The sequence below is a fragment of the Amblyomma americanum genome, chromosome 10, assembly GCF_052857255.1.
Source record: "Amblyomma americanum isolate KBUSLIRL-KWMA chromosome 10, ASM5285725v1, whole genome shotgun sequence".
NCBI lineage: Eukaryota > Metazoa > Arthropoda > Arachnida > Ixodida > Ixodidae > Amblyomma > Amblyomma americanum.
Genome location: NC_135506.1, coordinates 24,280,169 through 24,292,834, shown reverse-complemented (window position 1 = coordinate 24,292,834; position 12,666 = coordinate 24,280,169). Strand labels below are relative to the sequence as shown.

The 12,666-nt window shown below is 42.5% G+C and overlaps 1 protein-coding gene across 1 annotated transcript; it reads right to left on the bottom strand.

Moving 5' to 3' along the window:
• Positions 1-6,291: 6,291 nt before the first annotated feature.
• LOC144106348 (uncharacterized) lies at positions 6,292-11,520 on the bottom strand. Its single transcript, XM_077639126.1, has 2 exons — positions 11,299-11,520; positions 6,292-10,217 (listed from the first exon to the last, which is right to left on the bottom strand). The coding sequence occupies exon 2, from the start codon at positions 10,213-10,215 to the stop codon at positions 9,799-9,801; it is 417 nt and encodes a 138-aa protein (XP_077495252.1). The 5' UTR covers positions 10,216-10,217; positions 11,299-11,520; the 3' UTR covers positions 6,292-9,798.
• Positions 11,521-12,666: the final 1,146 nt, after the last annotated feature.

The window sequence follows — 12,666 nt, the reverse complement described above, 5'->3', positions numbered from 1 at the left end:
AATGTCTATGCTTTTATTGTGTACCGATTACTTTTGATAAAATATGCAGTAATTTTCTGCCAAACATTAGTAGAGAATTGCTTGCTGAAGTTCGGTTGAACTGCACAGCACAAACCGCATAATTTCTCGACGTGAAAAGTCATAATCACACTTTCACCTTTTCACTCCTTCTGAACACTGCTTTGCAATTAAGACGAAGCCATGTGGTAACAGTTCCACTGGTCTCCACGGAGAACATTTTGTTAAGCCAGGGCATCATTTACAGAGCAGGGTAAGCAGCATGAAATTTGAATTTTTGGAACGACACCGGTTTGCACATGAAGTTTTTTTTTTTTTTTTTTGACAGCATGAGGTTTCATGCATCCTACTGCGAATGTGAACCGGCATGAGGAACTTATTAACCATGGCACGGCCGAAATTACCTTTGACCCTTAAACAGGTCAACTCTGCATATAGGTCAACCCCACACACCAGGTGGCCATTTTGCAAACATAATTTTAGCTTATGCGCGATAATATACGGCAATATCTGAATACAGCCAAAACATCACTTCACATTCTACTGCGCTCTCAAATACTCATAACTGCACAAACTGTGTCCAATAACTTCATGTATGGCGGCTCTCAACCAACAGACCTGCCCATCACCGGAAGTGAGCGGATTGCCAGCATTCACTTTAAGCATACATTGAAGCTGCTGAATGAATGCTTGCTACTCACAATCAAGTACGAGATGAAATGGGAAAAGAATACCTCCTACACTGAATTTAATGAGAAAATCAGTGAAGACAGATCCTTCTTTTCAATAATGGAACAAGCACTCAGCGAAACAAACAGTAGAGCACACTTATTGGCTACAAGCCTTCAAGCACAGCAGCCGATTTTAATGCACTTCTTTTGCAATGCTAATATGGAGACAATAAACCACCTCAGGACAGCAATAACCTGTCCCATTTAGTTTATTCTGCCTTGTGGAACGTTTCTAGAACATTAAATGTATGCAAAAAGAAAAAACACCCTGCGATCTCACTAATAACTATATAAAGAAAAACGCATTCAAAAGCACACATCATGTGGTGCCTGTCTAGTTTCCTAAAGCAGGCTTCATAACCCCATGTATCCTTGCAAACACATGAGCTATTAAAAAGTAGCAAATATTCTAAACTGAACAAAACTCACAACACAGTAAGAGCTTTCTTTGACCTGTGCACTTCTTTCATTGGCACTACCACTCACTGTTCAGCAGTTAAAGACCAGGACTGGTCACAAAGGTTCGCCCTCAAACCTCATCACAGTTCACACCTTTGGTTATACAGCAACATGTAACACATTGCATGTTCCCTGTCAAAGTATCCTCTTGAACTCCTTCAGTAAAACACCATGAAAAACAACCTTGAAGACAACCTGCTTTGTCCAGTGTTTCGTCTAGGGCCAGCAAGAATGCCAATGAAATACGGCAGCCTTTAAGCTTTACACCACTGCTTTATGAAGCAGTAGGCGCCTCTGGGTGATAATACCGCTCATGGAATTCCAGGCGCTCCCTTTTTGTAAACGCCTTAGAGCAGAAACGACACTTGAACGGCTTTTCAGTCTTGTGGGACAGCGCATGGACCAATAAGCCATTATAAGACTTGAAGATGCTAGGACAGAAGACGCACTGGTACCGCTTCTTGCTCAGGTACATGCGAATGTGAGTGGCTAGGCTGTCCTTCCTTGCGAAGCTCTGGTTGCAATGGCCACATTGGAAGGGACGCTCCCCGGTGTGTGTCCTTTGGTGGCGTGTAAAGCTGCTGTGAGAAACTGTGGTGTAGCCACACTTGGCGCACTGGAACCACCGTCTTTCTTCTTGCGATGACTGTTGATGCAATGGGCTGCACCCGCCATGAGCAGTAGCCATGCCTACACAAAGAAAGGCACGAAAAGAAAGCATCATAGGTATGCCTCCATTCATAGACAATGTAGTACACCTCTGACGAGAAGGTAAACTCAAATTCTGGGGCCCAATTCTGATGGTGACAGCAAAGCAAACAGCACTAAAAATTGCAAGAAATAAAGGAAGTAAAAAACAACCTTGTTTTCTAGAGTGCACATAAATGAAACAGTGACCAGGAAGCTGAGTGTCACAATAAAGGTAGGGTAGTTCTTTACATGTAAGATCATGAGTGGAAGCATGTATTTTCTTGCAAATCAAGAATATAAGATTGTGTGTAGAAACACGTCTTTTCTCGCAAAAAAAAAAAAAAATTACACATGAAAGCCTTCCTGCAACATCTAGAAACATGGGAAAAGCAAAAGAAAGGAGTTGAATTTCTCATTGTTCCAGATGTCACCATGATTAAGAACCGCTTTCATATTTTTATGAAGCTTAACAGTTATTTGTTCCTTCGTGCATCACATGCGATTACAATAGATTTGAAGCATGACCCAATACAGCATCACAGGGCCGGATGACTACTTCACACCAACATCATGCATGACAAAGGTAATTAAGCACATTTCCATTGTGCTCTCAAATTTGTTTCAGTAGTGTGCAATAATACATTGTAATAATAATAATAATTGGTTTTTGGGGAAAGGAAATCGCACAGTATCTGTCTCATATACTGGGGTGGGGGACACCTGAAGGGATAAAGGAGGGAGTGAAAGAAGAAAGGAAGAAAGAGGTGCCATAGTGGAGGCCTCTGGAATAATTTCGACCACCTGGGGATCCTGGGGATCTTTAACGTGCACTGACATCGCACAGCACATGGGCGCCTTAGCGTTTTGCCTCCATAAAAACGCAGCCGCCGCGGTCGGGTTCGAACCCGGGGACTCCGGATCAGTAGCCGAGCGCCCTAACCACAGAGCCACCGCGGCGGGTGTACTAACTGTCCCCATTATCTTTTTTAGAGCAACTAGTAGTTATTAGTCAATTTAACCGTCTTCGCAAAGTTAGCAGTGTTTCCTTTTCATGCCCAGTATCTAGTATATAAGCAAATTCAAACTGCATTACCCCAGTGCTGGTTAAGGATATAGATGGATGTGCCTTACAGGAGACCAATGAATAGTTTGAGCGCTGTAAAAAGTTGTCACAAAACCATCTGCAGATGTTTTAAGCCTGTAAATATGCAATGAAGAGCTAAATAATCACATGCATTTGGGGAACAAACGATCACAGAACATGCATGTCACAAGGAATGTAAAGCAAGAAATGGTGGCAGGGTAATTTGGGCTGTGAGTGCAAAATGAAATAATTCAAGGCCAAGTGCTACAAATACAGACAAGCTGATAAAGCATATAGAATGCAAGACAGCTGTAGGTTCATTGAAACAGTAAGTGAACGTCCACTGCATGCGATAGAATATGGCATGAAAGTACTCTTCAAGAAGAGTTAGCACGATGCGGACTACAGGCAACAATTCAGTAACCATGACTTGGCAATGAGCAATCCACAAATCAATGCAGTGGAGACTTGGACTTCCATCATAAATAACATAAGGTAGGTTCGGAACCTAGGAACCTGAAAAGCAGAGAAAAAATAAATCACGCCATCTGTAACCACCGCATCATTTTTTTTCTTTTTAGAACAGTTGCAGATAGCAATGGGAAAAAATGTAAAGATAATCAATGCGATTCTTGTAGCGGAGTATGAGATCAGAATTCAGGGACTCCAGAACAGGGGGGGGGGGGGGGGGGGGGGCAGGAGAGGCGGTTGCCCCCCCCCCCCCCAGCGTTTCTTCAGGGGGGCAACCCCCCTCCCCAAGTCTCCAACTTCTTGCACTCCAATCAGATTCCTGACAAACACTTCAATTTTAGGACGTTATAAATGTAAAGCACAGTGTGGCTGAGCTCATCGGCTTCATAGCCAACCTTAAAGCGTATAATTTCAGTAACCTAAACCAATCATATCCCAACAGAAATTGTTGACAGCTCTGTTCATGAGCATGAGTACTAGCATTGAAACAGAATGAATAAACTTTCTTACTGCAGTCGATCCCTCCTGATGTGTACATCTTTATATATATAATGTTGCCCATTTGAATTCAAGTTTTTGTATGCATCTTTTGAACAGCGGAATATGAAAATATAAACAAAAGTAAATAAAATTGAAGAAACTTTTGAATAAAACATGGAATAAATAAACAAACAACTTAAAACTCTGACCTACCCACCCCCCCTATAAAAAAGTTTCCGGAGTCCCTGTCAGAATTCCTTCTCGGACAGAGCAGCTGGTGCCGCTGACAGGTTCAGACCATGCCGGCGGGTGGCATAATACAGTGCCATGTGACATGCCACACCCCCTCTCCACTGTACACGTGCCTCGACCCTGCCTGGCGACCGCAGTGCCTCTCTGGTCATATGTAGCCTCCTACCCTATCTTTTCCCTACCTCCCCCAGAATGTGGGGAAGGGTATTCCCTTCTCTCCACATTGCACCTGCCAATCGAGGCTTCACATGCCAATGCTGGACATTTTTTGAAATATTGGGCATTCCAAAGCTAATGCAGTAAAAAAGAAAAAAAAAGATAACAGCACATTCTGAAGAACATGCATACCACCACTGACACAGCTACCCCCAGTGTATTGAACAGCACCTGCAAAGTAAAATGCACTCAATTGAAAACTTCCTCCTGTGCTCACCAGCACATACAAGATGCACAGAACACAACAGAGGTATGAAGGCAGCTATTTATCGAACTGAATATCATTTATCAACCGTGAATACATTATGCCCAGTTAAATAATTGTATGCACTATGGGTAAGGCCTTTTATTTTCAGGTTTTGTTTTTTCCAAATTCATGAGGCAACTGGATGATATTTTCTCAGCTTAAATTCGGGTAAAAATCAATTATTCAGTAAAAAGTTCTAGAATATTCTTTTTGCCAGGTCTTCTTTTTAGAAAACGACAGTAATTAACTACCTGCATTCCTTTCTCTGTAGGACATGAAGTGCTTTTTTTTGCTTTTAACGTGATGAATTTGGTAATTGCATGGTGAACTAAGAACTACCTACCAAATAAGGTATTTTTTTTTTCTATTAGTTACAACAGTTTCTCCGCGTACATTACCATCTCTTGCACAGCACATCCTGTCGGCCTTGTCTCTGCCTTGCCTGCCCTCTTTTGTACACGGTGAAAACATTAATTCGTTACCACAGCAGCCATTTTAAATGCACACGAGCTTTGGATCAGAACACTGTTAGTGCCCAATACAATCATACAATTAAGACGTCTAGTCAATTTACCGTGTTTTGTCCTCTCACTTCTAAAACATACTTTTTTAACTTATCAAATCAAGATGCATCACGAACAGTAAGTGTTACAAAAGCTAAAAAATCACCAGCTAAATAAAAAAATCTAGGAATAAGTGCAAGATATATTCGTGCAGTGTCTTCAGATCTGTGCAATGGAAAACTAAGTACTCTAGCAGTCGCATTTTCAGGTAGAAATCAGGTTTAACCAGATTTTGAAGAAATCTGTTCGGGCTAAAAGAATCGGGCAATTCGAGTTTTGCACAAAAACGAAGGGCCCTAATTATGGCTAACAAAATACTGCAGAACATGCATGTCACAAGGAATGTAAAGCATAAAAGAGTTTCAGGATAATTGCTATTGCAAATTAAAAGTGAAATAATGCAAGGTTGTTGCTGTATATGCAGGTAAGTTGGTAAAGTGTTATGTGAAACAATAGAAGGCAGCTGTAGAGTAATTAAAACAGTTATTGAACACCTAATGCACACAACTGCAAATAGCAGTGCTGCGGTCATCAAGCAACAAGTAACAATGACTTGGTAATGATAATCCAAAAAACAATGCAGTGTAGTCCTGGACTTCATAAGAAAGGTCAAAAGGTAGGCTTGCAATCTGAAAAAACAAACAATCAAGCAATCAAAGACATAAGAAAACATTTTATCCAGCACATCCCTTCATCTCTAGAGCTCTTTTTTTGTTCAAACTCATCTCACATGAACACACAGCAGAATGCGAATCACTCTGATTCAGCAATACAGTTACAGAATGCAATGGAAAAGCATTCTAGAGAACATGGATACCACCAACCCTACCACAGGTACCACTTGCACTTACCATCACCTAACTGGTACTACAGTGAAAGCTTGTTAATTTGAAAATCCAGATAATTCGAACTGCAGGCGTGGCCTTGGAAATGCCTATGTAAGCCCATGGCATTACACACTCGCCAATTCGGATGCTATGGAACTTGCAATGGTTAATTCGAAAGGGCTCGCAGCAGGCGATTGCCCAGATAACCCTACTCAAACCCGAATTCCGTGCTGCAGAGTTGCTCGCACACAATGGCAGGTGCGACGACAAATGGACGGCCTCGTCTCCAAGAACAGTCAGAGAGCATAGTTTCGGTTTTGCTTTTCCGAACTTTGCGTGAGCCCGCATCAGCTAGCAAACCGAAATCAGCCGCGTGTCGTTCAGATGCTGATTGGCGCGTTTCTAGTCTTTTGTAATCAGTGCATTTTTTTTTTCTCGCCGTTTCAGTGCTGCTCAGCGTTTCCGTCCACGCGGTTCTTCCGTTCTTCTAGTGCGCCGAAACTGCGTGCTCATCATGTGCCGTTCGCACTTTGTGCGGTTAAGCCTTTTGACATGCGATGCTGCTGCTTGCAAGGTGTGCCACCCAGTAGCGTGAAGCCACACCACTAAAATGATTTGATTTATGGGGGTTTAATGTCCCAAAGCGACTCGGGCTATGAGGGACGCCGTAGTGAAGGGCTCTGGAAATTTTGACCACCTGGGGTTCTTTAACGTGCACTAACATCGCACAGCACACGGGCCTCTGGAATTTTGCCTCGATCGAAATTCGACCGCCGCGGCCGGGATCGAACCCGTGTCTTTCGGGCCAGTAGCCAAGCGCCATAACCACTCAGCCACCACGGCGGCCCCTCACCGCTAAAAATAGTCATTGCCGGCCCTTCTTATCTAAAAAGCAAGCAATCATTGCCCAGTCTTTCTCCATATAAATTAACTATGATGTAAGCGGTTCTTGTTAGCTTTTCCGGGGTCATTCAATAATTCAAACTTTCGGACAATTCAGACACTTTTTTTTGGTCCCTTGAAGTTCGAATTAACAATCTTTTACAGTACACTCAATTAAAAACTTCATACCCTGCTCACCAGCACACACAAGATGCACAGAACAGTACACACTCAAAACTCATTGGAGATACCAAATGAAATGTACCACTAAAAAGAAATAAGCACGAAGGTTTCAACTCTGTAATGTATGTTTGAAAATAAATAAATAAAATCTGCCACAAGCAGAACAGTGCTTTGTTTGCTGCACTCAGAGATGCTGCTAAAGAGAGGTATTGGGCACAAATTTGAAATCACTTTTTTGTTACAAAAAAGGGTGATTAGAGGCATTGCAGGTATTTCATATCTAGAGATCACAGTTCCACTTTAGGGTAATTATTAAATATTTATAAATTAAATACACTGCGGCTCTCCAGTCATGCTCACCTCTTGTTTTACAGAGGTAGTACTTTCACACATCCCGCACACTGACCAACACCAAAAATACGAGCTAAGAGATTATTGTGCCAGGCCGCCCAGAATAAGAAGAAATTATGGCTCTCAAACTAAGCTATACCGGATAACAGTTCTTCTAAACTCTAGCAAACATATAAAAGATCTCATTCATAAATACAGAAATGAGCGCTTATTTAGGAAACACTTGACCGAAATGCTTTTAGTACAGCCCTCATAAACTTACTCTCGTGAAAATGTTCCTAATCAGTGATGTAAATGACTACTTATTTTGTTTAATTTCTGGACGTGCCTATGGTAATTTTGTCATTGTAATTCATGTGTGCTAATTTATATGTTACATTACTGTTATACATGTTACACTGTGTTGCTGTGTCAGGTGCACCATGGGGGACGGGCCTCATCAGGCTTACTATGCCTTTTGTCCACCCCCTCAAGTATGTACACATGCTTTAAATAAAAAAACTCCCTTCAAGTAAAGACCAAAGCATAACACCAAACGAGAGGAAAACTGTAGCAGAAAAACCACTGAAGCCAGAATGACAATTTTATGTTGGATAATGAGGAACAGGACATCTACAAATCAGGGGACATGCGTTAATTGCTCAGATTATTTACATATCTTCACATCCACTATTCATTTGAATCAAGGTTCAGAGTATAAGTATGTCACTGCTGAAAGAAAGAACACCAAAGGAACCCAAAGTGCTAAAAATTTGTTTTAATCTGTTGATATTTGTTGGAATAAAGCAAGCAAATATCAAGCAGAAAAATCGTTTCTAAAGCATACTTTCATAATACTGGAACACCTAAGCTCTCATTCAGTACTGGCCACTCATTGTAAATTGAAATGTCCTTCTGCTGAACATTGGTGAAATAGAATTTCTTGTTGAAGTTTGGTCGAACTTCACAGCAAAAACAGCATATATTTTTAAGAAATGAAAAGTCAGAATCGCATGTTGTTCTTATCTTGTTGCTGCTTCTGAAAACTTCTTGCTCCACACCATGACAATAAGGTGTGAAAAAGTACCGAATACCAGCTAAGGCACATTAAGAGTTTACAACCAGGTTTACTATGTGCCCAATATCGTAGGAAAACTGGTAATTCAAGATAAGTTGGATCACTAGACTTCAGCGAACAGTTGGTGTTCGTCAGAAAACAATAGAATGCACATAACCAGGATAGTCACACAACGAAGTTTCTGACAAACAATACTTGAACACAGCTAAAACATTACTCCATACTCTCTTGGTGCTTTCAGGTACCTACAAATGCACAAACTGTGACCAATAACTGTGTGTAGTAAGGCACCTGTCAACCAACAGACCTGGCCATCAATGGAAGTGGGTAGGCTATGGGATATCACATCTAAACTCTGGAACCCGTTCTTCTATGCAAAAAAAGAGATACAAAGACAATAAAGATACAAAAGACAACAATACAGGTAAAGTAACACTGCAGATAGAACATCACTCACAGGTACTATATGAAAAGGCAAGGGAATAACACTTACAATGATTTTAATGCGAAAATGAGTAAGTTAAACGAAAACTTCCTTCCAACAATGACACAAAAAGTAGTGAACAAAACAAACACTGAAGTGAACTTATTGGATGCAAGGCACCAAGCAGAGGGAATGATTTTAACACAATTATTTTGCACTGTCTAAAGCCAACACAGAGAGAACATATCATCTTCAGACAGCAGTAACCGTTCTCATTTACCTTTACCTTTTCTTTTTACACGGTACCAATCACAGAAAAACTATGGCGAAGTCATGCTTCCTACACCACTTAATGGATACAAAGAAAAGAGGAAAAAAAATCCTGATAAGTCACTGAAAAACGTGATAGCAAGAAAAAAAAAATACATTCAGATGTGCACATCACGTGGCACTTGTCTAGGTTTTACAACCACATTTGCTTTTGCAAACCACAAGAGCCGATAAAAATGAAACATGAGAATATTCTAAAAGGGAACGAAACTCGCTGAAGAGCAAGTGAACATTTCCTTGGCCAGTGCACTTCTTTCACTGGCCCCACTGTTCACTGCTATTTAGTTAAAAACCGAGATCAGTCAGAATGGTTCACCCAAGAACCTTATTACAACTTACATGCCTCCTTAGGCTTTATGGCAATATGTAAAACATCACATGTTACTTGTTAAAAAGTGTTCTCTTGAGTGCCTTCAGTAAAAAGCCCTGTGCAGGGCACCATTGAAGCTAAGCTGGCTTTTCAGTGCATAAATCAAAATTGCCAGCAAGCATATGAGTAAAAGATGGCAGCCTTTGGGCTTTACAGCAAAACTTTATGGAGCAATGAGTACCTGCGGGTGATGTCGCAGCTCGTGAACTTCCAGGCTAGCTTTTTGGACATACGCCTTTGGGCAAAAGTGACACTTGAAAGGTTTTTCACCCATGTGGAACCGCACATGGTTCCTTAGAGTTTGGCGGCATTTGTAGGCATTGGGACACAGGTGGCACTTGTATGGCTTCTCGCCTGTGTGGATGCGAAGATGATTCACCAGGCTGGCCTTGCTTGCACAGCCTCGGCTGCACTCTGGGCACCGGAAGGGACGCTCTCCGGTGTGCTTCCTCCGGTGGCGCAGAAAGTCTGCGTTGGAAATTGCGGTGTGGCCACATTCAGCGCACTGGAACCGCCACCGCCTTTGTTGCAGCAATGTTTGTTCAGGCAATGGACTGCTCGTGCCAGGAGTGGTGGCCATGCCTGGATACATAAAGAGAGTATGTGTTCTCAAAAGCATGAGGGATAAGCCTCCATTCAGGGATAAGAGAGCATCCATCTCTCAAAAGAAGTTAGAACTCCAAGGTGAGGCCCAATAGTAGCTGCCAGCCAAACACAGTAATAATAGAATAAAGTTTGCACAAAAAGTTTTCCACCAGAAAGCCAACTGTCGTGCTGACTGTTCTTTACATTCAAGATCGTGTGTAGAAACTTGCCTTTGCATATGAAACTCAAAAGCTGAACAGAATACATGAAAAGTCGTGCGTAAGAACTCGAAACATGGAAAGGAATTCATTTAGTCATCTTTCAAGATGCTACTATGAATGACAACTGCTTACACATTCTCACCAATAGTCTTATTTGACGTGCACTATGTGCATTTAGAAAATACATGAAGCGTGAGCTGGTACAACCATCAGGGGAATGACCACTTCACACCATCCTGCACAAAGAGCATTTGCAGAATCTCCATCCTGTTCTCATACTTGTTTCCGAAGCGAAGCAGTAATGCTCTGTACTGGTTGTTCCCACTGTATTAATTATGAAACCATGACTACCGGTACTGCCGTTCACTTCAAAATAGTGATCATGCACAGTCTTTTTCTGTGTTGACGTCGCAAGTTACCACCGAGTGGAGGCATAAATTTTAAATCGTTTTTTTTTCAGCACTAAATGCTACTTTAGCTTCAGGTGCATTCATGCGCAGTATCACACAGACACACTTGCTGATTGTATTCTTAGAACAAAGAGATTACGAGTCCCGCTCAGGGCAGGAGAAAATATTTCGACGCAACGCGGTGCTGTCCCGGAGCACCAATGCATGCATTACGGTCGGAGCATGCCACTAATTGCGGGGTGTTGTCAAGTGGGCGTACAACGTTCGCATGCAAATGCTCATGCGTTACTTTAGTGGCAGTGCATAAGGAATTCAACTGTTGCAAGGTCGCGCGCCAATCGTTAAACTCCGGAAAATGTTACGGTTACTTTTGTCCGAGGGGCACGCGCCCAGACACAACGCTTGAACTAGCACAGCACTGGGCACCCGTCGAACAGCCAGCCTTACCTGTGGTAAATGTCACTTGTATTATGGGGAGTTTCGAGATCACAGGTGCCGAGTCTCCCGCAGTGCACGCAAAGAAAGGGCAATGTGTCAAATGACTTTTAGTCCATCGTTCATATCGTTGCCGCCCTCGTCGACGCACATTGTTATGTAGCTTTCCAATCGTGTCAACACCGTGCTGGCAAAAAGTAAAGCGTGCTACAAAAATTAGGGTGTGGACAAATGTAGAAGTATCTGGCTTAACTTGCAGCAAGCTTTATTTGTGTACAAATTTATTGTGTCAAAACTGACAGTGAGTTGCTGGCTTGCAATTTGTGAACTACAGTAGACCATGAAACACGAAAACGAAACTTAATTCAGACGCGTTGGGTGTGGCCTTTCGACCACTTGACTTTCAAATCGGCGCGTTGTTTGAACGGAGAAAATCAAGACCGACAGAAGCGAAGTCTGGTGAGATCTGAGATCTTCTCGCTTAATACCAAAGACCAGATGAAAAAAGAGACTCTCTTCCCTCACCTATACAGCCCGATAGAGGTTGTCGTTGAGGGTAGGTTGGTACCTAGGGTTGACACTATAAGAGTCCTATGATACTTTCTCCAGACGAACGGACGTAACACAACCGCTACCAAGGAGCTTAGAACCTATGTCGCCCAAGTTATTGGTATCTTTAGGTGGATCTCCCTCAGAAACAAAGGCCTGCGAGAGCATTGTCTCCCGAGATTAGTACAAGCATTCATAGTGAGTAGGATTGCATACGCGACTCCATTTCTGAATCTTAGTCTGCAAGAGGAGGAGAAAATAGACAAGTTAATACGAAATGCATACAAAAGAGCTCTCGGCATCCCACCTAACTCCTCAACGGCGAAACTGCTTAGTATGGGAGTCCTCAATACCTGTGCTGAGATCACCAGGGCAGTAAGAGAAGCGCAAATTTGGAGGCTTAGCTCCTCAATAGCAGGCAGGCAGATCCTCAATGACCTAGGGGAAAGCGAGAGGAAACCCCCGTATATTGCAGAGCTAATCCCCTCAGACATACGGAAGCATCTCAGAATTGCCAATATACCTAAGAACATGCACTCGGAGCATGATAAAGAAAGGAGAAGACATAGAGCTTGAACAATAATGAACAATCTTGCCCGGGACCCGCCGGGTAACATAGCCTTCTGCGGCGCAGCCTGTGGGTCCGATGGCGCCTCCGTCATTGCCGCCGTCGGTGGGAATGTGGAGAAAGTGACTGTGGCATCGATTAACACTAGGAATGCGTTAGTGGCAGAGGAGGCTGCTACTGCCCTAGCATACGTGTGTCAGTACCAAAGCCAAGATCATCTTAATTTGCCTGACAGTAAGGCAGCTGTTCACAACTTTTGTAAG

What these genes read in the sequence shown, in the direction of transcription:
- LOC144106348 (XM_077639126.1), bottom strand. Translation starts at nt 10,215, where the DNA reads ATGGCCACCACTCCTGGCACGAGCAGTCCATTGCCTGAACAAACATTG.